Here is a 24606-nt window from a genome sequence, read left to right as displayed (position 1 = left end):
CTCCTCTCTTGTCTTCACAAAGGTGGTGTGTATGATAGGAAAGCACAAAGTCCTCAGTTCAAATCTCAACTCTACCACTTGCCAGTTGTATGTTTCTAAGCCTCCGTTTTCTCATCTGTAAAATGAGAGCTAACAGTACCTAGTTTATAAGATTGTTATGAAAATACAAAACGATCAGAGTCCCTAACACAGTGCCTAGTACACAGCAGGCACTCAACAGGATGCTAACCATCTAACCCTCTTGCCACTGTCACTGCCAGCATAACAGGAATCCTCATTCTTTAGCTGTAAGAGTCCTCAGCTTATGAAGTCAGTCAGTCATGGGAATGTAATGTACAGCATGGTAACTATAGTTAATAATACTGTATTGTATATTTGAAAGTTGCTGAGAGAGTAGATCTTAAAAGTTCTCATCACAAGAGAAAAAAGGGCTTCCCTGGTGGTGCAGTGGTTGGGAGTCCGCCTGCCGATGCAGGGGACAAGGGTTTGTGCCCCAGTCCGGGAAGATCCCACATGCCGCAGAGCGGCTGGGCCCGTGAGCCATGGCCGCTGAGCCTGCGCGTCTGGAGCCTGTGCTCCGCAACGGGAGAGGCCACAACAGTGAGGGGCCCGCGTACAGCAAAAAAAAACAAAAAAAAAGATTATGCGTGGGGATGGATGATAATTAGACTTACAATGGTGATCATTTGGCAATATATACAATTACTGAATCATTATGTTACATAATGTTATATATCAATTTTATCTCAATTGTAAAAAATTAAGAATAATATTTAAAAAGAGCCCCCAGCTTTGCTTCATGCCCCAACTGCCCACCATGGAAGTAACTTTCGGGGGCCTGCTGCTACGGAAGGCCAAGAAGTCCAAGGGAGCAGAGCATGAGCATGGACGGTTACCTGTGGCAAGGGCTGCACCTAGAACCCCTCCAGCGGGACTACCAACATGTTCTCCTTGTAAAACACGGTTCTAAATGGTGGGTCACATTCCATAGCTGTATTAATATGACAGTTCAGCAAATTAGGGGTCACTGGGTTCCAGGGAACCCAAACACAATTTATAACCCTGTTTTAGGAGAAAATGCTTCCCAAAGGGTTCCTAACAAAGACAATTTTAACCTTTTCTTTAACAGAATACCTCCTTCCATACCTCCTTCAAGAACTATGTGGGCCTACGAGGAAGAGAAAGTAAATGAACATTCACCAAACGACCACCATGCACCAGACACTATGCTAAATGTTTTATTTATCCCGTTATATATTTATAAATGAATAAATCTCATTTCACCGTCATGAAACGCAACGGGATATTTTCATTTCAATTTTACAAAAGAGGAAACAGAGCAGCTTACCCAAGGCCACACAGTATATACCAGAACAAAGACGGAACCTAGGTCTAAATTATCCCTGCGCACATCACAGAAGAAACAATTTTAAGAATAAGCTTGATTTAAATAAGAGAAAAACATTAACATTTGGATTCTTTCTCCAACGTCCTACCACAGCAAAATTTTAGCAATACTCAACAGGTACAGCCTATGTACAATGTAAATCCGAGAACTGTTATTCCTGCAGCATTATGCTGGAAAACTAGTATGAACATAAAACCACCCTTGTCCCTTTTCCAAGCCAGTGGGCCTCAGTGATGGAAATGCTGAATGCTGCACAGAGGTATGTGACACACATGCAGGCATGCAGGGGACAGCGCTCAAATGGCTTCGTCTGCTGGTAAACAGAAAATGCTTCCAGCCCTGGTTTCCTACCAAACCTCGCACATACAGCCTCTAGCAGTCTCCCTTCTAGACTCCCCTAGAGTCCCTCAGGGCAGGGATTATTTCTTTGTTCTTCCTGGTATTTGACAAATGTAGATACTCAATAAGCAAAAGCTTGTGGAAAGAATGAATGAATCCTTAACACTAGCACTTCAAGCAGAAACAGTCTCTGTCCTAGTTCTGAAGGGCAATTCCATGGTATTCAGAAGGGAACCTGTAAAGGAATATAATCACTGCGTGCAAAGACTAAAAGTGGGTGGGTCCCCTTTGCAGAGTCAGCAACAACCTGGTTTGTCTGAGTGGATCCTTCCACTGCCTGTGGGATTGATAATGAGGAATGAGATTGGAACTGGGTCTCCCAAGGTAAAGGGCATGTTGCAAAAAGGCTCTGAAACACTGGAGTCAAATTTCCCCCCTTATTTTTATACTTAAAATTTGTCACACTAAAAAAAACAGACCCCTTGGAATGTCACTGACCAACGTAGCAAGCAGCCTAATTCATAAAGCATCACTGTAACTGTGCTTCTTGGTAGAAAAAGCTATTCTCTCCCAGTCAATGCACTGGAATACTCTGAGGCATCATGAAGAGCATATTTGGTATGTGATTCCTGGGCTTCTTCATGCTTCATGCTGCCAACCATGCAGCAGAAAAGTGCAAGATCAGTTGGTGGGGCGGTGGGGGGGGCGGGAACGTTATGTTCACCGATGTGGTTCAGACAGAGGTAGATGAACAGATAACCCAACAGTCCTGGAAAGGTCTTAGGAAGGGCACAGACGCAAGAAAGTTTGGGAAACCATCGACTGCGTGAACTGACTAAAGGAAATACAGCTCCTTAGAAATACAGCTGAGTAGAAAGGTTTTAAAAGAGCAAGGCTTAAGAATGCCGATCCTGGACTTTCCTGGTGGCACAGTGGTTAAGAATCCTCCTGCCAAGGCAGAGGACATGGGTTCGAGCCCTGGTCCGGGAAGATCCCACATGCCACGGAGCAACTAAGACCACAAGCCACAACTACTGAAGCCCGAGTGCCACAACTACTGAAGCCCACACGCCTAGAGCCTGTGCTGTACAAGAAGCTACCGCAATGAGAAGCCCGCGTACTGCAATGAAGAGTAGCCCCTGCTCGCCGCAACTAGAGAAAGCCCACGCACAGCAACGAAGACGCAACGCAGCCATAAATAAATTAATTTTTTTAAAAAAGAATGCTGATCCTCAGCAAAATGACAATGTTTTGGGGGTTTTTTTGCGGTACGCGGGCCTCTCACTGTTGTGGCCTCTCCCGCTGCGGAGCACAGGCTCCAGACGCACAGGCTCAGCGGCCGTGGCTCACGGGCCCAGCCGCTCCGCGGCATGTGGGATCTTCCCGGACCGGGGCACGAACCCGCGTCCCCTGCATCGGCAGGCGGACTCTCAACCACTGCGCCACCAGGGAAGCCCAAAATGACAATGTTTTGATCTGAGAGTTTTCAAAGCTACCAAATCGACAGGCAGACAGTAGTAAAGTAGCAAGTTCGAGAATAAGACATGTGCAATTTGAATGGGAATGGCCAGCGGCCCTGTGGAAGAAGACAGCACCTGTAGCAAGGTTCTGGTTGGTTTATTTTTGCACAAGACAAGCACGAGGGAAAAAAATGAAGTAATAGGTAAGCCAACCACACACTATAGGAAACAATGGAACAATCAAGGGTAAACAGGAAAATCAAGCAAAAATCTGGCTCTGAAAATAAGCTGCTTTGGAAGCCAAGAAGACTAACTAGTTATCAAATGATCTGATTTCTCAAGAGTAACACCTGGGTGTAGAGATGGAGAAAAGACCAAGTTTTTTGTTTTTTGGTTTTTTTTAAAGGTGGGGGTAGGGGAATGTAAAGAAATCATGAAGAGTGTTATCAAATAGTCATAAACACTGGCCTCTTCAGGGCAATTAAATGGATTTAAATGCCAAAAAATAAAATAAAATAACACCTCTTAAAACAAAAGCTACACCTCTGTTAAAACAAAAGCTACGGTTAAGATGGTGCTTCAGGAAGGCGAGTCTCCTGAATGCCTGGTCATTTAGCAAAATTTTCAAAGGCTGAAAGCCACTGCTGCTTCTCCCTCAATCCCCAACCAACCCTGTAACTAATGATTTCAAAAATAGTTTCTAGAACCTTCCTTGTAGGTCTCATGGATAGAATGGGAAAATGTGATGAGAGGGAAGTAGAGTGAGCTAAATCCACGGTAGACTGAACAAGTTGCTTACAGTGCCCTTGACCTTGTCCTATTACATGATTATCAAGGATCAGAAGACATGAGTGGTAAACCAGGCTTGCAATAGGACGAAGTGGGAAAAGTGACAGCTCATATCACTGACTGCATAATCATTCCTTCTCTACCCTCTCCTCCTTTTCTGCCTAGATCAGCATTTCCCAAAATGTGTTCCACAAAACACTGACTGTGGAAATAAGGCCCGAAACATGGTTTCCCAAGTTCAAAATATTTGGAGAATTCTGCATGTCCTTCCTTCTTAGTTATTATCAAAAGCTCTTGAGAAATCCCATACTAATAAGCAAATCTCTGTCTTGATTTAACTTTATGTTTCCCAAACATCTGCTCTTGAAACACTCTCACATAGTAATCATTAACTGAGGATGGCCCAAAGTTTAGGCCCTAAGCCATGTTCAAATTTCCTCTGCTAAAAAAATGATCCAGTCCCCTTGACTTACTACCGCCTCATCACTCTTCTTCCTCCAACTACCCTATTAGAAAAAGAAAAGAAAAAGCTGATGCTTCCTGCCTCCTGTTTCCTCACCGCCCACTCACTTATCCATAGCTTGACATCTGCCTTCAGCCTCCAGCCCTCTAGCGCAAGTCTTCCCATGAGGTGATCAATTGCACAAGCAGAAGAACTAATGGCTCCTCTTCGGCCCCTCAATCCCTCTGCAGGGTCACTTCTTAAACCTCTCTTCCCTCAGCTTCCACAGCACTGCGTTCCACCCATCCCTGGGACCAAGGGAACTCTGGTTCCTCTTTCTCTTTCCAACCCTTAAATTCTCAGAACAATTCTTACTTCTCCCTTGGGTTATTTGCCCACAGTTTGAACTACTGCTCCTTCATGGATCCGCAATTCTATTCCCCAGCCACTTCCTCAACTTCAGGTCCACATTTCCAAAGGGCTTCTTCTCAACCTGTTCACTTTGCTTTTCTCCAAGGACTATACATTCATTATACTCCAACCATCTCATCAATTTCCCCACCAAACATTCTCCTCTTCCTGTCTTCTTGATTCCTGTTATGGAATCAACATTCATGGAGGGCAAGGGGGACAGCAGAGTCAGCCGCTTTCTCCTCAGCATGCACAGAGCACTCTGAATGAGCCTCAAAGTACCTATCACAGTGGACTCGAACTACTTAACTCACTACTGAGATCTGAAGCTCCATCAGTCACCCATGTGGCCCCTGTGCTAAGAGACAGAAGAAACTCAACACACTTGGAAAAACGGATGAATCCTTTGAGTCAGACTCAATTCATGGCTCATTCTTCAAACTCCAATAATATACCAAGTTCTCTTATACTTCAACAAAAGCCCTGGATTCTTTCCACACCATCTTTCATCAGACTCAAAGGAAACCCCAAACCTAAACTGCAACTATCTCCTAAGCAGGCAATCAAGCTGCCACGGCTACCAGAGCAACCTTTCTAAAATACCACTCCAACCACGACACTTCTTGGCTCAGACACCTTCAGTGCATTTCCAGGATACAGCCGAGATCCCTCTGCATGCTATCACTGCCTTCCATGTCTGAATCTCTGCTGTACTTCCATCCTTCTCTGCTACAACTCCCTATGTTCTAGACTAAGGGTAGTCAGGGTAGCCCACTGCCTGTTTCGTAAGTAAAATTTTATTGGAATACAGCTAACTGACATTTGGGGCCAGACAATTATTTATGTGTTGTAGGGAGCTGTCCCGTGCACTGTAGATGTTTACAGACCTTTGGGCTCTACCCACTAGATTCCAGTAGCACTTCCCCAGTGCGACAACCGACAAACTTCTTCAGATATTGCCAAATGTGTCTCCTAGGGGACAAAACTACCCCCAGCTAAGAAACACCATTCTAGAGATTTCCAAGTGCCAGCTTACAGTAGGATGTTGTTGCTAATAAAATACAGACCATATCACAATTGTAGTACAGCGTCCAGATGAAGAGATAAAGAGTCGCACAGTATTCAGTACCAGTTGACTCACACTTGTGAGACTGTGCTCAATTACAAATTTTAAGGACTTTGGAAAACCGGAACTTGTGCAATCAAAGGTGACGAGGCTGATGAGAAACTAGAGGAAAATGTCGTAAGAGGAACATTTAAGTAAATGGAGATGTCGAGCCTGCACAGGAAAAGATGTAGAGAAACCCATGATCTTCAATTACCTGAGGGGTTGTCGGGTCGGAAGAAGATTTAGCTTGCTGCTCAGAAAGGAAGTACTGGGGGCTTCCCTGGTGGCACGGTTGTTAAGAATCTGCCTGCTAATGCAGGGGACACGGGTTCGAGCCCTGGTCCGGGAAGATCCCACATGTCATGGAGCAACTAAGCCCGCGTGCCACAACTGCTGAGCCTGTGCTCTGGAGCCTGTGAGCCACAACTGCTGAGCCTGCGTGCCACAACTACTGAAGCCCACGCACCTAGAGCCCGTGCTCTGCAAAAAGAGAAGCCACTGCAATGAGAAGCCCACGCGCCACAACGAAGAATAACCCCCGCTCGCCACAACTAGAGAAAGCCTGTGCACAACAACGAAGACCCAACACAGTCAAAAATAAAATAAATAAATTTTTAAAAAAAAGAAGAAAGGAAGCACTGGGACCAGCGGGCAGCAGCTGCAGGAAGGCAGATTTTGGCTCCATACGAGCAAAAGCTTTCTAACAATCAGATCCGGCCAACAAACTTTGTATTAGGCTGAACTGTGAAACACTGTGCTCTCGTCATTCTGTAAGTGTTCAAGCAGAGACCAGAGGAATTGGTGTCAGAGATGCTGCAGAGAGATCCCTACATGAGGTGGGAGGTAAGACAAGATGGTCTCACTAGGGTTCCTTCCAGCTCTGAGGTTCTAAGGCTAGCAAAGGAAAACCAAATGCCACGAAAAAAAAGATTCTCCAGTTTCAAGACCTGAATTACAGCAAAAGAGAAAAATATCCTGCTAAACAATTTACCCAATGGCTGTTTGGTAACATCTTACATTTAGTCCCTGGCATTGCAACTACCAGGGATCGTTTTTTTTCCTAGTTGACCTGCAATTAGTTCCCGGATAATGTATATCACTACCTTTAAACCACATCTTTTACTCTGCTAATTATCACCCCTAGTACAATCTGTACAATGCTTTACAGTTTTCGAAGCATTGTAATATGTGTTACCTTCCGCACATTAGCTAAATATGAGACGAAAACTTCTTTTAGATAACCTGCTCTCATTTACTGCCTCCTGCTCGAGCTTCTTACAAAAGAAAGCTAGCCTTGGGCTTCCCTGGTGGCGCAGTGGTTAAGAATCCGCCTGCCAATGCAGGGGACACGTTCGAGCCCTGGTCCGGGAAGATCCCACATGCCACGGAGCAACTAAGCCCGTGAGCCACAACTACTGAGCCTGCGCTCTAGAGCCCGCAAACCACAACTACTGAGCCTGCGTGCCACAACTACTGAAGCCCGTGTGCCTAGAGCCCGTGCTCCACAACAAGAGAAGCCACCGCAATGAGAAGCCCGTGCACCGCAACGAAGAGTAGCCCCCGCTCGCCACAACTAGAGAAAGCAGGCGCGCAGCCCACACGCAGCAACAAAGGCCCAACTCAGCCAAAAATAAAAATAAATTAATCAATTAAAAAAAAAAGAAAGCTAGCCTTTATTATCCATTAAACTTTCACTAATAAAGTATAGTCCAGCAAATATTTATCTCTCCAAAACAAGTCATTTTTACACAACTCAGAGATAAGCCAAATCCAGTTATTTCCACATCAGAGACACGGATTTACCTCAGTGAAATGTCTATTTTATTTATGATCTGGGGAAGATATTTGCAATTTAGTTTTCCCAGATTTCAATGCAGCCATACACACCAAAAGTTCCAGAAAGCAGTCACAACAAAAAACATGAAGCATATACAGCAAGGAAAGCCACTGTAGGTCCTAATTCCAGGGGCTCCTATACTCCCTGGCTGAAACTGCTGATAAGAGTTGTGTAAGGACTTCCCCAAAGCCAAACTGGGCCCTCACCCACTGCTTTACTTACTTCTTTACGTTTCGTTTCTGGACATTCCGACTGCAGTGTGAGGGTTGCACCTTCGATATTTCTTGGCATGGGCGTGGAACCAGGGTTTATTGTTAAATGAATCTGATCTGGTGAGATAATGTGTTGCACATAACCCTGGGACATTGCTTCATGATCTATTAGATGAAAACCCTCTTCACCCCCTACTAGAAAAGGCAAGTGTTCTCCACACTGTCCATCGTCATCGTCATCTTCCAAAGTGCCAGGATCCTGCTCGATAAGAACAGTTGTCCTATCATAAACAGTTCCAGATGAGGAAGGCACCAGTCCATTCTTATCCACAAACCTGAGCATCTTGTCATCGGGGGTCAGCTCATCTTCCTCTACCTCAAAGTAGCTGATGCTGTCGTCTGGACTGTGTTCCCCCATGGTTCAGTTGTGCTCAGCCCAATTGTGAGAAATAGAAAGGTAGTGACCTGTCTGCAACAGAACAAAGCCAGAGTCAGAGCCATACCATAGGACCCAGGGACCTCCTCAGCAATCACAGGGCTCTTTTATCCTCTTCTTTCAAGAGCAGGACAAAGTAAATGAAAAACATCTTCCTTGGGACTTTTTTTTTTTTAAGTTTAAAACCATCAAGTCATTTTGAAGGAAAAACAATATCTTTTTAAATAAACTGAAGTAATGGGAATTCCCTGGCGGTCCAGTGGTTAGGACTCCACACTTTCACTGTTGAGGGCTCAGGTTCAATCCCTGGTCAGGGAACTAAGATGCCGAAAGCCGCTTAGCACAGACAAAAAGATTTTTAATAAAAATGAAAATAAAAAATGGAAGTAATAAGCAGCAGCTTATAAGACCTTCCAAATGTGCCTTACTGCCAAACACTGTGAAGGCTGGTCAAAACACTTAAGGGGAAATAGGGGCAAACTGTTTCGAAGCTGAGTTGCTATAAATCTTAAAACAAGGGAACTCCACCTAAATATCCCCCAAATCAGACCGTGAGGCAGTAAGTCTATGCTGGAAGGAGAGTAGGGCTTTGGAGGCAGGGTCACCTACCCACAAATCCCGGCTTTACTACATACTACTTGGGTAGCTTTCTGTGCCTCACTTTTCTCATACGTAAGGTGGAACTGGTAATTCCTGTTCTCAGGAAATTGTTATGCAGAGTAAAAGACATAATGTGTGTTAAAGCACAATGTCTGACAACAGTAGAGAAATCAAGTGTGAATCTGTTCCCTCCTTCCGAGAACAGATGTTTCAGCTTCTGGGTAGTGGGGCTAATCTCTTATCAGGTATATGTAATGAAGATCACTTTATCTATTTATCTCCTAAAACAATCTGGTGTCCACTAGAAGCTATGCTTTACAGTGTGCTCTCTGCAATGAGGAAATGATGAGTCTTATTTTTGTTTCTACTGCCTCTAGCACAGTACACTGACACGAGGAGTTCAGGATATGTCAGTTAAATGAATGAAAGGCCTGCGGATATACTCTCTTGGAAAGATAAACTCTCTTGGGAAAAATACCAAATTTGAAGTTTTCCTGTTCTGGAATAGTGATTCTTCTTCTACCTGTAAACACACAGGTTCTACAAACGCGAGTTTGGCACACATAACAGAGAATTTAAAAATAATCACTTTTCGTTTTCAGTCTGGCTTTGCACTTTATCTTTCTCTTCTGCTCCGGATTAGAAAGTGAACCCTTACTCGGTAGGGCGGTTAGACAGAGTGGTAGTTACCAGAGACAGGCCAAGGGATCTGAGCCGGGAGGAACCGGCCCGACCCCTTGCTCTGGCTTACGCAACCCGGTAGATGCACATTTCGCTGCATCTGAGAGGAGAGATAAGAGCACCGGGGGCCCCATTGGGCTGCCCCAGCACCACAGGCGGCAACGCGGAGACCAACTGTCCGGAACAAACAAGACCAGGAGGTTTGAGGGTGGCAAACGAGAAATACAAACAGAGCACCCTTGAGAGGAGGCTGGGAAAAGGAACCTGTCTGGGACAGTCCCCAGTCCAGGGCTACACGGAAAAACCCGAAGTCAGGCTGGGGGGCTCCAAGCCGGGCGAAGAGGGGCAGGGTCCGGATCTCCATGGAAACAGGGGAGGGGGGCTGGATACCCATCCCCATGGAAACGGAGGAGGGGTGGGGTCCCTATGGTGACCGGTCTAGGGTCCCTACTGGAAAATGCTTCAGGAGGGAGCCTAAGTCCCGCGCCCCCCGGGAAGTCCCCAGCCCAGGCCGCGTCTGGTATCGCCTTTTACCTCCGCGGCTCCCGGCAACGGCGGCGGCGGCAGCAGCTTCTCCCCTCCCCAGCGGCACCATGATTGCCCCCACCTTCCCCGAACGTCACTTCCGCTTCCGCTTTCCGGAGGAAGGAGGAGATAGTGGCTCCGCCTCTCCCTGACGCTTCTGGTTGGTTTAGTCGGTGTGGGGGCTGAGCTCGAGCCTCCAATTGGCGAGCGGAAGGGGGGGCGGGGTGGGCACCACGGAGACCTCGCGGGGCCACGAGTTCGTCCCGCGCTGGGCAGCGCCCGCCTCGTCCTCCACCTGGGGGGGGGCGGGGGTTGCCTGCAGGGAGTCGGGGCTCGGCTCAAGAGGCACCAGACGCAAGGAAGAGTGATCAGACCCCCGGCCACTAATCCAAAGTAGCCCCAGCCCGGCTTGCGCTCCCCTCACCTTAGCAGCCACAACCGCAGCGGGAAGGACCCCAGTTAGCCGCCGAATTCGTACCCGGACCGCAAGGGGGAAGCCTGGAAGGCTGTGACATTCCGGGTTTCTCCTTGTGGCCCCAGCTTCCCCTTCTCACCTAACAAAGTTAATATGGGCAGGAGGGTCCCAGAAAGGAAGACTGGACACAAATGGCAGAAATGGGGAGTATTCCAAGCCTGGCCAGAGGACGCCACCACCTCTTCCCCCCTTCACAGCCTCGCTTAAAACGCCCAACTCCCTTCCTCCTCACACCCCTGCCCAGACCGTCTCTCCCGGCTTTTTCCCCTGCACAGGACTGTCGGCTTCCATGGAACTCGTGCCCGGGCCAGGCAACGCCACCTACTGGCCATTCTTTCTTTAACCGTTCACATTGTCAGCGTACCGGCCGGTATCTAAATCACTTACACTGCCAAGGAGTAGTGGTGATCCAAGAAGCGATTTTGCATGTGCCTTTACTCTGCTCCTGACCTGTAAATATCTAGCTGTCAGAACCTCTTAGCAGCCGCTGCCATTTTCCCCATAAGCTACTTCTCTAGAATATTAAAAGTGGGACAACCCTCAGAAACTAGATCAGGGGTCAAGGGGTTGGGGCCATGCCTGTACTATCTCTTGCTTGAAAAAGGTAAATAGTGGCTGTTATCACCAGACTGCCAGGCAAATATCTCTCTGGCCCCTGACCAGCTGCCCCAGTGCTTTTTTATTTTATTTTATTTTATTTTATTTATTTATTGATTTGGCTGCGTCGGGCCTTAGTTGCGGCGCATGGGATCCTTGTTGTGACGAGCAGGCTCTTCGTTGCGGTGCGCGGGCTTCTCTCTAGTTGCGGCATGTGGGACTTTAGCTCCTCGACTAGGGATTGAACCCCTCGACTAGGGATTGAACCCGCATTCCCTGCGTTGGAAGGCGGATTCTTAACCACTGGACCACCAGGGACCACCCTGCCCCAGTGCTTAAGCCACAAATGTCCAGCTGCTGAGAGCTGCCATCTCTTAAAAAATAAAAGCAACCAACCACTGTTAAAAATACATTTATCATTAAAATATATTACACGTATAAGAGAGGGGATGCATTATATACAGTTTGGAGGATTTGTTGGCCCAGAAAATTCCACTTGTTTCACCAGAACACCAATTTCTTCAATATTTTCATTTTCAAGCCACTACATTGCCCTCGGAGGCTGAGTGGCCAGCTCTAGAGTTGTTGAGCCATATCTGAGTGGGAAGTGGGGTAGGGTTTGCAATATGTGTACACACATGTCCTCAGAGAACTGGAAGCAACTGGGGTGGCTGTGGGCTCTTTATCCAGCAGCTTCCATTTGCATTCTTGCCGTCCAACTCATCCATCCTTCAGGACTCCAAAGTTTGTTCAAATATCTGATCACGGGGAGCCCAGCCCAAGCTGCAGGGAAGGCACTATATGCCCTGGAGGCAGGTTGAGTGAGCACAAGAAGTACAGTCGTTTAAACATTAAAAAAAAAAAAAAGATCTATCTGTTAAATAACTAAATTTGAACGTTGAATGTCAGTTTTATTGTGGTGGATTTCCCCTCATGTCTTCACAACTCGCAGCAGCACCGAGTGTGACAGTCATGGTGGGGAGGGCAGTCTGGGCTCAGGAAACAGGCAGCTGCCACTCTGGCATCCCAGTGGGCTCACGTGCTCTTAGGGCAGCTTTGGAGCTGAAATAGGTGGGGCTGGTAATTGGCTGCCTCAGGCAGAATAGGAGAGGAGATGGACAGGCTCAGGGTGAGTTGCAGAGGAACTGGTGAATAAATTCTTGAGCCTTCTTCTTCTCTGCCACTTCAAGCTTTTGGTGACCAGCTGGGTTTCGAAGCAGTAAGCTACCAAATATGCTAGCTGTATGAAAAACCCAGAAAACATATGATTCAGCATAAGAAGTACTACTTATTCTTGTGTTCTTAGGAGTGGGGAGAGGTGCCCCAAAGCAGTATTTTCTGCTTTAAAATAACTATTTGAGAGTAAACTTTGCCCAGAGCTTGAGATTTTAGTTCTACTGCAGTGGACTTGGGACATTCCTCAACCACATTTCTCTTATTAATGAGTCAGTCTGCAGAGATGCTTTCCACACACACTTGGTGGCTTACCTAGAATATTACCATCCAAATGATTTTTTGCTGAATTTTTCAGCAGTTCTTGCAAAAACGCCATCAAGTAGATGAAGACATTTCTGTGGCATGCGGGAAGGGTAGCAATGACCTGAAAGAGGGAGAACTGGGATTTGTCTTTTTGTTCATTCAATCGTTTCCCAAGTGCCTGCTATACTCCAGGAACTGAGTACATGATCCGGGTACATGAGTAGTAAGACTGTACACTGAAAACCTTGATCACCTGCCACAGGTGCCAAAACAGAAGCACAGATCAAGCGTTACATGAATTTAGAGGTCAAACTTCTAACTGCACGTTCTCAAAAGACTTAAGAGAACCGAAAACATTTTAGTTGCGTCTTGAATATAAGAGAAGATTGCACTTTCAGAGGTAAGGACTAGGGCATTTAGGACAAAAGAAAGTGTAGAAAAGGCGAGGTTAAGGAAAACAGTGAGATAAGAAGAAAGAACACATCATGAGAAGTCAATTTTGGCAGGAGCACTACTGTTTGAACAGGCCCTGAGCTTGGAAGAGCTGATCAGGCTAGAATTCAATGAGTACTCTGGCTATCTGCATTTCAGAATCGGTTGGGAAGCCTGTACAAAATATATCCCAAAAGAGATTTTGAGGGACCTCCCTGGCAGTCCAGTGGTTAAGCCTCCACGCTTCCACTGCAGGGGGCACGGGTTCAATCCCTGGTCAGGGAACTAAGATCTTGCATACCAAGTGGTGCAGCCAAAAAAAAAAAAAGAAGAGAGAGATTTTGATTTTTTGATTTAGTGGAGGTGGGGGGTAAGGCTCTGGATCGTGTATTGTTAGCATGTTTTTTAGATTATTCTTCTATGGCAGGTTACATATGTGAATGACTAGACTAGATCATAAAAAGTCCCGAACATTTGTTTAAGAAAATCCTTAATTGGCAATGGATAGCGTTTCTGACCAACAGCAGCATGACAAGAGCTTTAGAACCCCAAATCTAATGGGAGTACGCAAAACAAATCAGCAGAGGGAAAGCATGAATGCAGGGTCCTGAACCAAGGAAAGTGGAACTAGTACGGAAGACAAGTGACAGAGCAAGGGGACTGAGCGTGTGGGAGGTGAGGAGAGGGGGAGTCAGAAATGACTCAGGTTTCTGGGTTGAGTCACTGGAATTAAGGTGATGCCATTAAAAGGAAAAGGGACATGAAGGGAAGAGCGAGTTTGGGACGGAAAGACTTGGAGTAGAGTTTCTAAGACACTGAGTTTGGGGGACGGTGCCCACTTTGTTCCCTCAGGCGCAATGAGACCCGGGGCTGCAACATGAACGCGCTGATGCTCCACGCTTCCCCTCACCTGTTTACTTGCTGTGAGGTTGCCAGAACACTCCAAGCAGTCGTGGTAGACGCTGTAACAGATGACGGGCTCCGGCAGGCTCTCCAGGAAAAGCAGCAGGGCTTCGGCTATGGAGTGATTGCTAGCAGCTTTGGGCCCATCGTTAAGGAATAGGGGATGCTGCTGCCATGGTCATGGTTAGGAAAAGCCCCAGGAGCCAGCATGTGCCAGAGTGCTGCCTGCCCAGCCAGGCTCTCTGCTTGGAGCTAGGATGCCGGGCTGACATCTTGAAGGGGCCAAGCTGCCTGTCAGCTTCGCCGGGCCCTCCTGAATTCCTGCTATATATTGGTTGCTTAAAGTTGTAAAGTCTTCTCTATACAAACTTTAAGTAAGAAAAACATAACAGCTGAGGACACAATATCTGATTTTGAGCCTTAAAATATCATCCTTTCCTTTTGCTCACCTCTCTTTCTCATATTCACACACACATACACGCGTGCACGCATGAACGTCTGAAGGATACAGAGGGTATCAATCATTCCGGTATCCAAACAGTCCCTGATATGCTCAAATTCCAACCTTAGGCCTGGCTGCTGAAACAGATCTTCCTGAAAAAGGGAAGAAAGTCACAAAATAATTCTATTTTCAGAAAAGCAGCAATGATTTCCTGACCTAGAAATATAATCACCAGCAGGGTACAAAAGGGGGCAGCATGGTGAGGCCTTTGAATCACCCCACTAGACAATGTGATGTAGGCTGATGTGGCTAATTCATCTTGCAGGCCTTCCCAGCCACGCTCCCAGAATAGGTCTTCTGCACAAGACATCCATTAGAAGAGAACTCCCTGGCGGTCCAGTGGTTAGGACGCCGTGTTTCCACTGCAGGGGGTGTGGGTTTGATCTCTGGTGATCCAACCGAAGGGAAAACTTTAAAGTAGCTACGTTTCCTGCAGTGTTACGGAGGTATTGACCAGAAAGAGAAAAAACTGAAGAAAATACATCATTTATAAGATGGAGAAAGTTAACATGGCACCTCAGTGCTTTGAGAAAACGAGATTATGGCAATAAAGTATTTCTATGAGTCCTAGGATCCCTTATATTTGTTTTATAAAATAACTTAATGTCCTATAACCGTGAACAATAATATTATATGTATTGCTCAAAAGTTACACCTGAAAGGAGCTCTGTAGAGAAGGTAGACTAGCATAGTTCTTAAGAATGTGACTTTGGGCTTCCCCAGGTGGCACGCAGTGGTTAAGAATCCGCCTGCCAATGCAGGGGACACGGGTTAGAGCCCTGGTCCGGGAAGATCCCACATGCGGCGGAGCAACTAAGCCTGTGCGCCACAACTACTGAGCCTGCGCTCTAGAGCCCACAAGCCACAACTACTGAAGCCTGCGCACCACAACTACTGAAGCCTATGCACCTAGAGCCCATGCTTCACAACAAGAGAAGCCACCATCATGAGAAGCCCGCACACCGCAACGAAGAGTAGCCCCCGCTCGCCTCAACTAGAGAAAGCCCAAGCTCAGCAACGAAGACTCAACGCAGCCAAAAATAAATAAATAAGTAAATAAATGAAAAAAAAAAAAAAAAAGAATGTGACTTCTATAGACTCTCTGGGTTCAAATCCCAATCCTGCCCATCTGTTAGCTTTGGGACCCTGATCAAGTTACTTAACATTTCTGGGAATCTGTTTCCTCATCTGAGTACTACTGTGAGAACTAAATGAGGTAGTGCTGTAAAACATTTAGCACAGTGTTTGGGACATTGTAATGCTCAATAAATCTGAGGGGAAAAGTGGAGAGAGAGTATCCTAAGAATGCATGTTGCTCCGAAGTGGCAGAGCTGTGGTAGATCAGAGTTTCTATTTATCTCCGTGGGACCCAGATAAGTGAGTCAGTGAAACTGACCAATCTGAGCTCTGAAATCTGAAATCAGGCTTCCTGAGTCATGGCCCCGGGAGTTCCACTGGTCCCCTGCCTGTCTGGCTTGTCAACAAGTTAGCCGCCCCTCCCATTCCTAGAAGCTGGCAAGAGTTTCCACAAAGGAGAGCAGCCGGACATCCTGAGAAGGCTCCAGAGGGCTTTCCACCTGGGGGACCCCAGAGGACCAGGGAGGGAACATGCTGTGCTGGGAAGGCCCTGCTATGTGAGGCTGCCTCCCCTGGGAAGAATCAAGTGCTGTATGTAATAGCGGGGCCTCACAGGGGTGTGGAACATGAACCTACTGACCTTCACTCCCCGGGGTAAGAACAGCTTTCCACAGGTTCTGCAGGGGAAAAGCTTTTTATGCCCGAAGTTCTCAGGGCTGATGGTTTTTCTTAAGGCAGCATGGCCTCTGCCAGGTGTGCCTGCTTCATCCACCTACCTGCTGGATGGCATTTCGGTACAGGTAATCAACCATCATCAAGAGCTCTTTGGGGATGTCCATGGGTCTTTCCAACTGGCTCCCATCATCTTCAGTCTGAAGTTGCATCAGAGTCTGAGAAGAAATAAAAAGCATGATCAGAAGGGCCACCAATAGAGCTTCTGCCAGGCTGGCTTCAGGAGAACGCAGGACATGGAGACAGCAAACCCATGGAAGAACTTGGAAATGTTTTGATGTCCCTAAGCAAACATTCAGCAGGCAAAACTGAAATCAGGTGACATGATCAAGGTACAAAGGGTGACTTTTGAGAACTGGGAGTGGCGTACGGCAAGCAGTTTCAATCATGTGAAATGTGCCTCATCTTAGAGAAACACCCTGCCTATAGCACTTCACTGTCCGAACCAGAGAAACGGGGTGGTCTGGTGAAAAAGGACACAGACGTGGGAATACAAAAACCCAGAAGCAAGGCCCAGGTCCAGGGTTAACTCGCCAGGGACCCATGACAAATCACTCCCCTCACTGGGCCTCTGTTTTCATCTATATAATGGAGAGGACAGAGTTCAAGAGTCCCTGAATTTAAAAAAATGCAATGGAGGAAAAAGGAAAGCATACCTATTGCCAAAAATCTGCTCCAAACTAGCTCCCTTGTATTAGAATTGTCTCCAGAGGAGCCTTTTATTTATTTATTTTTAAAATTTTATTGGAGTATAGTTGATTTACAATGTTGTGTTAGTTTCTGGTGTAGAGCAAAGTAGTTCAGTTATACATACACACATATCCATTCTTTTTTTTTTGGCCACACCATGCAGCCTGTGGGATCTCAGTTCCCCCACCAGGGATCGAACCTGGGCCCTCAGCAGTGAAAGTGCTGAGTCCTAACCACTGGACCACCAGGGAATTCCCAGTATGTTCATTCTTTTTCAGATTCTTTTCTCATATAGGTTACCACAGAATATTGAGCAGAGTTCCCTGTGTTATACAGTAGGTCCTTGTTGGTTATCTATCTTATATATAGTAGTGCGTGTATGTTAATCCCAAGCTCCTGATTTATCCCTCCCTGCCATGTTTCCCCTTTGGTAACCATAAGTTTGTGTTCAATATCTGTAAGTCTGCATAGGAGCGTTTTAGATCTCAGAAAATTTAGTTTAGGATGATAAACCAAGTGATGATTAAAACAGAAAAAGGAATAATATCATGGGCCAGGGACATTCCACCATCTTAGTATCTATGGCTGAGTTTCTCTAATATGTTATTATGAAAGACCGAAAAACATGGCAATAACATTTTGCAGCTTTTCCCATCAAGAGGTAGAGTCTTTCCCCATCCAGAATCTGGGCTGACCTCACAACTTGTTCCAACAAATAAAACATGGCAGAAGTGGTACCGTGTGAGTTTTGGAGCCTGGGCCACAAGGAGCCTTACACCTTCTGCTCTCAAACTCTTGCTACCACTTAGGGAAGCCCAGGCCAACGTACTGAATGACGAGAGCCCATGTTGAGGGAGAGGCCCAGTGAGCAGCCAACACCAAGAAAGTCAAGGAGGCCTCGTTGAACCCTCTGGCCATCACAGCTGCCGTCTGACTGCAACCACACAAATGAGCCTGGGCGAGACCAGCAGAAGAGCCACACCGGAAACTCACAGTCATGAGAAGCAATAAGTTGCTGCAGCTTCAAACCACTGAAAATGTCAGGGTCTGTTAAACAGCAGTACACAGCTCTACAGTAAGCAAACTCTACGGAGGCTGAAGAATCCTCAGGTCCCTGGGAAGGTAGGTACACGAGTATCCTGTTTGATTGGCTTGGCTGCTACACAGTTCTGGATGTTTCCTTGTGGCAGGTAACTCACCAGCTCTCTAATACTTTCCAGCGGCAGGTCCAAGATTGGCTCCTTCATGTAGCACAACGTGTGAATGGGCGATCCAAAACAGCTGGGCAGGTAGTTCCCAGACACAGACAAAAAGTAATCCTTTCCCCTGTCCAAGTGTAAAACCAGAATGTCCTCGATTTTGTCTTCACCCGAGTTGAGCTTCGTAGCTGTGGTCTTATTTACAAAGAGCTCCAATTCAATCTCAATGGCAGAATCTGAAAAAAAACGTAAACAGTAACGCTGGTTGGCAGAAGGCCAAGAGTAAAGGGGAGAGAAGACGAGCAGGAAGAGGGTGAGGCATACAGGGTTAGGGGAGAAAATAAGAGGCATCAGCCAACCAACAAGAATTTACATGCTCAGCACTCAAAAGACACGTGAACAAGGAGTTTACGGTCCAAGCGGGAATATGAAAACAGTAAACAAGAACATGAATAGGTAGCTGCTATAAAACTCGTGTTCTAAGTAGCACAGCTCAAGCTAGAAATGATTAATACAATAAGAAGGCGTGGCTCAAAGAGCTTGTCCTGAGCCAGCTCATATGAAGACACCCTATCCAGTAGAAAATACAGCACGTTATCAGACTGTGAACTGTTCACAAGACAGGCTTAACTCCTCTGCCTCACGGCACTACGGAGAGCGCCAAGGAGAAGTTGGGGGCAAGACACGGGTGGTACATCCTAGCGCCAGACATAATTTTTCTGGATGACCACCCTATTACCTTTGCCCACAAGAGCGGACAGTTGGGAGTTGATTATAGTGAGACAGAGGGTGAAAACGGCTCCTTTAACAGCAACACCTGCTTTACAGCACTCCTGTGCCTTCTCTCCCTGCGAAACTGTGGAACATCCACGCGACTGAGAATGCTTTTGAAACTGAACTCATGCTCCTTACTATTTTTTTTTTTTTTTTTGCTGTACGTGAGCCTCTCACTGTTGTGGCCTCCCCCACTGCGGAGCACAGGCTCCGGACGCACAGGCTCAGTGGCCATGGCTCACGGGCCCAGCCACTCTGTGGCATGTGGGATCTTCCCGGACCGGGGCACAAACCCGTGTCCCCTGCATCGGCAGGCAGACCCCCAACAACTGCGCCACCAGGGAAGCCCTCCTTACTATTTTTTTTTTTTTTCTTCCTTTGCGGTATGCGGGCCTCTCACTGCTGTGGCCTCTCCCGTTGCGGAGCACAGGCTCTGGACGCGCAGGCTCAGCGGCCATGGCTCACGGGCCCAGCCGCTCCGCGGCATGTGGGATCCTCCCGAACCAGGGCACGAACCCGTGTCCCCTGCATCGGCAGGCAGACTCTCAACCACTGCGCCATCAGGGAAGCCCCCTCTTTACTATTTTATATTATGGATGGTTCATCCACAGGGCTTTGAAAAATGTTCAAGCAGACAACAAAACACTCAGACACAAAAAGCTTATTCCAGGAGAATGAGCAAAGATAGGGTAGGGTGTTCCCCAAACCAGCAACCAGGAACCTGGGAACGGAGGCCTTACCTGGCAGGAGGAACCCTCGGCTGGGGTTGGCGCTCAGCCACTGCTTACAGTAAGACTCTTCGTCAGGCTTGTTGATGAATTCAAACTGACACAGTACTTGTCCATTCCGAATGGTAAAGGACTCTATCTGCAGCTGCATGTACTTCACGTTCTGAAAACAGAACTGGGAACAAGCCCAGGACCAGTCAGACCAGTGCCCTCTCCTTGGCAACCTGCCTAGCCACCCCAAATGGGCAATCCTTGCCCTTTCTGGAAAGAAAACAAAGGACCATCGCTTTCAAATCATGTTTCTGCTTTTAAGTATTTACCTGGGAGGTCACAGCTACCATGAAAGACCAGTTGTCTGTGTTTAACTCAGAAATCCTAAACTCAAAAAACTCATGTTGTTTTATAAATAATTTCCTAACAGAATCCAAGTTTAAATCTTCTATATGCAAAGACCACATCCAAAACACCCTTCATACATTCCACTCCCAAAATCAACCTCCTCCTTCCAAGTAGCTGGACATCTAGGGCATTAAAAATACCCTCACCATAAGTCCTCATTTAACTGACTTTTTGGTACAGTGAATTCTGAACGATCTATGCTATGGCACGTCTATGAAACATCTTTAGCCCTAACTTGACTTCTCCCAACGCCCATTACCTTTCCATACTGCTTTCCTTCCCATCAACTCATACGTACCCAAAATTTTGGACTCAATTTAATCTCAAAGCAAAGCATCAGTAGGAAGGCAAACCCAGTGCAAGAGTACACACTAGCTATACTAAGATCAAATGAAACACATTTTGGATCCTCTGTGCCTTATTTAACTCATGGATGGCCCACGTATGGGTAAAATATATGAGCCACAAAGGTACAGGCTCTTCTGGTTAAGATCATCAGGAGGTGAACCAACAGCCCCTCTCTTGTCAGCTGGCATCATCAGCCTCACTTTATCTAGAAGCAGCCGATCAAGACTACAGTCCAGTAGTCTGACAGGTGCCTCTTGCAATTCTGAGCCCCAGCAGGTGAGATTTACGTTCTGTGAAAAGAGCCTGATGCCTTAGCACGTCCTCCCTACCTCTCGCTTGGAGAGGGACACAGAAGGAATGCTGTCATTTTCCATCTTATCCAGGGAGCGAACGATCTCCTCCAGAGTCTTCCGATAAAGCTCTTCATTTACGACCCTCACCTGGAAGGGAAACAGCAGAGACAGTTTAGAGGACATTCACGGCCTTGGGAAATAGCAGTTGATAGCGACACGAAAGTGAATACTAAATAGATTTAATTTAACGAACAAAGAACCCAATTAACAATAGATGTAGAAGGGTGCCCCAGAGGCAAAGCTTCTGGTAAAATCAACTGCTTCCTGATTAGCAGAAAACAGATGCAGGAGTGAAAGCTTGGCTGGCAGTTCTGCTGGGTCTTATGCCCGGGGCAGAAAGACGCCCAATGCCTGGCTCTGCTAGGCTTGCTGCTGCCGACAGGTCTGCAGTAAGGAGCTTCTCCAGGGCTTTGATTTAAAGCAGCATTTCTCAGGCTTTTTTAAACATGTACTCCATCAGCCAAGAAGATTTTGTCAGGCCTTCCCTTCCTTATTTTGAATGACAGTTTTTGTCATTTTCCAGTAATAAAACCTTACCTATAACATTCATTAGGCTTTTTGCAAACCACCCCCACCCTCGTAGATTCTGATGTGCCTCTACCCGCATCCTTGAGAATTGGTAATATAAAGAAACGCATAAGTCACTGAAGAAGAGATACAAATGGAGAATACATAAATAAAAAGATGTTTACTGTAAATCAACTATACTTTGATAAAAAAAAGAAAAAATAGATTACAGAAACAGAAAAAAAAAGATGTTCAGCTTCACTAGTAATTAGGGAAGTGTAATCTAAAATAATGGAGTATCTTTCTCTTTTGGCTCACTGGGTCGGCAGAAATTTAAAAGATTGATAAAACCCAATATTAGCCAGGCTGTGGGAACACCAGCTCATCCAGAGTTGGTAGAAGTGTAAAATGGTAAGGGCTGTCGGGAGGATAATTTAGCAGACTCAAACAAATTTAGAATACGTTTTTCTTTGAACCACTAATTTCACCTCTAGGAATTTCACTCTACAGAAATATTCACAGTGGTACACAAAGATATATGTGAAGGGTGATCACTATAGCAATGAATACAATAGCAACATTTTGGAAACAACTTAAACGATCAATATATATTGGGGTTGGCCAAAAAGTTCCTTCGGGGTTTTCCATAATATTTTATGAAAACCCCGAAGGAACTTTTTGGCCAACCCCAATATATTACGGTTCATCCATACTATGAAATATTTTGCAGCCCTTAAAAATAATGAGGAGGGAGCTCTCCCTTTACTGACATGGAAAGATCTCTTAAAACATAGCCAGCGGGGAAAAAAGATGTTCTCAGAACAATATGCATGATATATCTTTTACAAAAAGGGAAAAACTTCCTCTACGCTATACATAGAATACTGACACACATTTGCATAGAAAAAGATCTAGAAAGATACAGTCCAAAGAGCAAAAGGGAACCTCCACGTATGTAGAAACATACAGTAGAAGTCTACAAAACAATTACGAATTAAATTTAAACAGCTTCCTCACACTCAAGGTAGGAGGAGGAGACCAGAAAGACAAAAGTGGTCTCAGCTGTGGGAACCAATTCCCTAGAGGACGATGACCAGAGGCACCAACTGCCCACCTACCCCGATGTCAAACACTGAGCTGACGGGCTTGTGGTCGCTGGTCTTCAGGGCCATGTGGCTCTGGTAGCTCAGCTGAGTGATGTTCTTCCCTTTCCAGAGGACCCGGTCACACCAGGCGGGAGCACGACACTTGTCGCTGAAACGCAAAGTCCACACTGGGAGCCCTCCCAGGCACAGCAGCGCCCTCACCTGGTGAGCTCCCTGGCTCAGCTAGGGGTGACGGGGCAGTCTCCCAGTCCATGCAGCTGGAGATCTGAGAGGGCAGGGGCGATTTGGGCCCACTGAGGGGTAATGTGTATCCTGCGGGTATCACCCCAAACAACTGCGAAAGCTCAGAGCCAAAACGCCATTCAGAATGATTCTCTGCACTCTACTGTCCTATGGGGATCAGGCAAGAGTCACAGCCATCTGAGGGTGAAGGACTCTGTGGTCCTCAAAAGATGGTGGTTAAAACAGGTCGTGAATTCCTACTGCCTGGGTTCAAATCCTGCTTCTACGCTTGCCTGCCTGGGAGGCTCTTGAATTTTGGGGGTTTCAGTTCCCCAATCTATAAAATGAGGATAGTAAATCATACCTACTTCAATGGGGTGCAAGTAAAGTGTATTGAACAGTGCGTGGCATCCCACAGGCACCAATAAAAATATGAACTACTAGGTAAAGGCCAAGTACAAGCTCGGTTTGCTGCAATCATCACCCCAAGCGTAGCTGGAAGGTAAACGAGTCTCAAGAATTCTTATGAAGCAAAGGCTAAGGCAGTCAACAAGATGACGTGCGGGAAGGCAGGCTGCTTAATGAACAGATACTCAGAGAATGTTTGACCTGAGTACAAAACATGGGGAAGAAGTGATAGGAAACCTATCTTTTTCTTTAGGTCAATGAGGGCAAGTGCTTCCATAACTTTCTGAGTTTCCATCTGCTCAGCCCCCTGAAGCAACCTCTGACCTACCTGGTATCCCAATCGTCAGAGCCAGTGTCATACTTGTAGGTGGGCTGGAACGTGAGCTCACCCTCGTTGAAGCCTTCGAAGACAGCCTTTGCAGCGACCTGAGCTCTCAGCTACATGAAAGTACGGATAGAAAAAAAAAAAAATCTCAGGATAACTGCTGTTTGATGCATTTTCCCCTCTAACCTGCCTTCCTACGTGATAAAAGTGCATTCCCAGGACTTTGATAACACTAAAAAAAAAAAAAAAAAAAAAAAAACACTCAGGATAAAAAGGTCAAACCTTGGGCTTCCCTGGTGGCGCAGTGGTTAAGAATCCACCTGCCAATGCAGCGGACACGGGTTCGAGCCCTGGTCCGGGAAGATCCCACATGCCGCGGAGCAACTAAGCCCGTGCGCCACAACTACTGAAGCCCGAGCGCCTAGAGCCCGTGTTCCGCAACAAGAGAAGCCACCGCAATGAGAAGCCCGTGCGCAGCAACGAAGACCCAATGCAGCAAACAATAAATATAAGTAAAATAAATTTAAAGAAAAAAAAAAGGTCAAACCTTGAATTAGCAGAGGAAAGGAAATCAATCTGGAATCCAAACTCTAACCCCAAAGGAAAGGCCCATGAGAAAGCTATTCTGCAAGATCTTGAGTTAATTAACTCCTAGGAAAAGGAGCACGCTAACCATCCCTCCACCTGTTATACAGTTTTTAAGGCTCTTTTATAAAAGTATACCCACATCCGAGGGGCCTCAGTACCACCTTACTGAGACGTCCCTAGGAGGATTAGGTACCAAAGGACAGAGATTTTTCTCTTCCAGGTATCAACTGTGCTTCATCTGCATAGCACAGTTGTTCCAATTATACAGAGGAATAGAACTGCATAGAACAAGGTCTGGAAAGAAACAATCCAAAAAGCAAAGGGGAACTTCCATGTATGTAGAAATATATAGTAGAGGTATACCCAAACCATTATGAATTAAGTTTAAATTTAAATAATTTTTAAAGGAGTTTGTCAAATCAGTTATATGAACTGGGGTAAGCTCTGTGCTTTGGTTTCCCCATCCGTAAAATTTGGATTTATAATAGAATCTGCCTCACAGGATTGTTGCAGA

At 46.3% G+C, this 24606-nt stretch overlaps 2 protein-coding genes and 1 non-coding gene across 11 annotated transcripts in view; all 3 read right to left on the bottom strand.

Annotated features, from left to right (window-relative positions):
- Positions 1–8424, bottom strand: part of MTF1 (metal regulatory transcription factor 1) — a 41081-nt gene extending 32657 nt beyond the window's left edge. The window contains exon 1 of the mRNA XM_030868762.2: positions 8017–8424. Within this exon, the coding sequence (XP_030724622.1) occupies positions 8017–8424 (408 nt within the window). The remainder of the gene's footprint in view (positions 1–8016) is intronic.
- The window catches only part of INPP5B (inositol polyphosphate-5-phosphatase B), a 50875-nt gene continuing 34614 nt past the window's right edge, over positions 8346–24606 (bottom strand). For 6 of the 9 annotated variants that reach the window (XM_030868677.2, XM_030868752.2, XM_060307623.2 and 3 more), the window contains 10 exons: positions 23508–23617; positions 22562–22697; positions 20913–21023; positions 19849–20011; positions 18335–18570; positions 16490–16603; positions 14644–14728; positions 14142–14269; positions 12809–12920; positions 11723–12560 (listed from right to left, as the gene is read on the bottom strand). In XM_030868677.2, the coding sequence (XP_030724537.1) occupies positions 12445–12560; positions 12809–12920; positions 14142–14269; positions 14644–14728; positions 16490–16603; positions 18335–18570; positions 19849–20011; positions 20913–21023; positions 22562–22697; positions 23508–23617 (1311 nt within the window). In that variant the 3' untranslated portion in view covers positions 11723–12444. The other 3 variants (XM_060307626.2, XM_030868694.3, XM_060307640.1) reach the window with 3 other exon arrangements.
- On the bottom strand, positions 17314–17386 carry TRNAE-UUC (transfer RNA glutamic acid (anticodon UUC)). Its single transcript has one exon. It is a non-coding gene; the product is annotated as a tRNA-Glu (tRNA).

Source organism: Globicephala melas, chromosome 1 (genome assembly GCF_963455315.2).
Source record: "Globicephala melas chromosome 1, mGloMel1.2, whole genome shotgun sequence".
In the NCBI taxonomy this organism is placed as follows: domain Eukaryota; kingdom Metazoa; phylum Chordata; class Mammalia; order Artiodactyla; family Delphinidae; genus Globicephala; species Globicephala melas.
The sequence above is the reverse complement of the archived record's forward strand: the minus strand, read 5'-3'. Positions and strand labels throughout refer to the sequence as shown.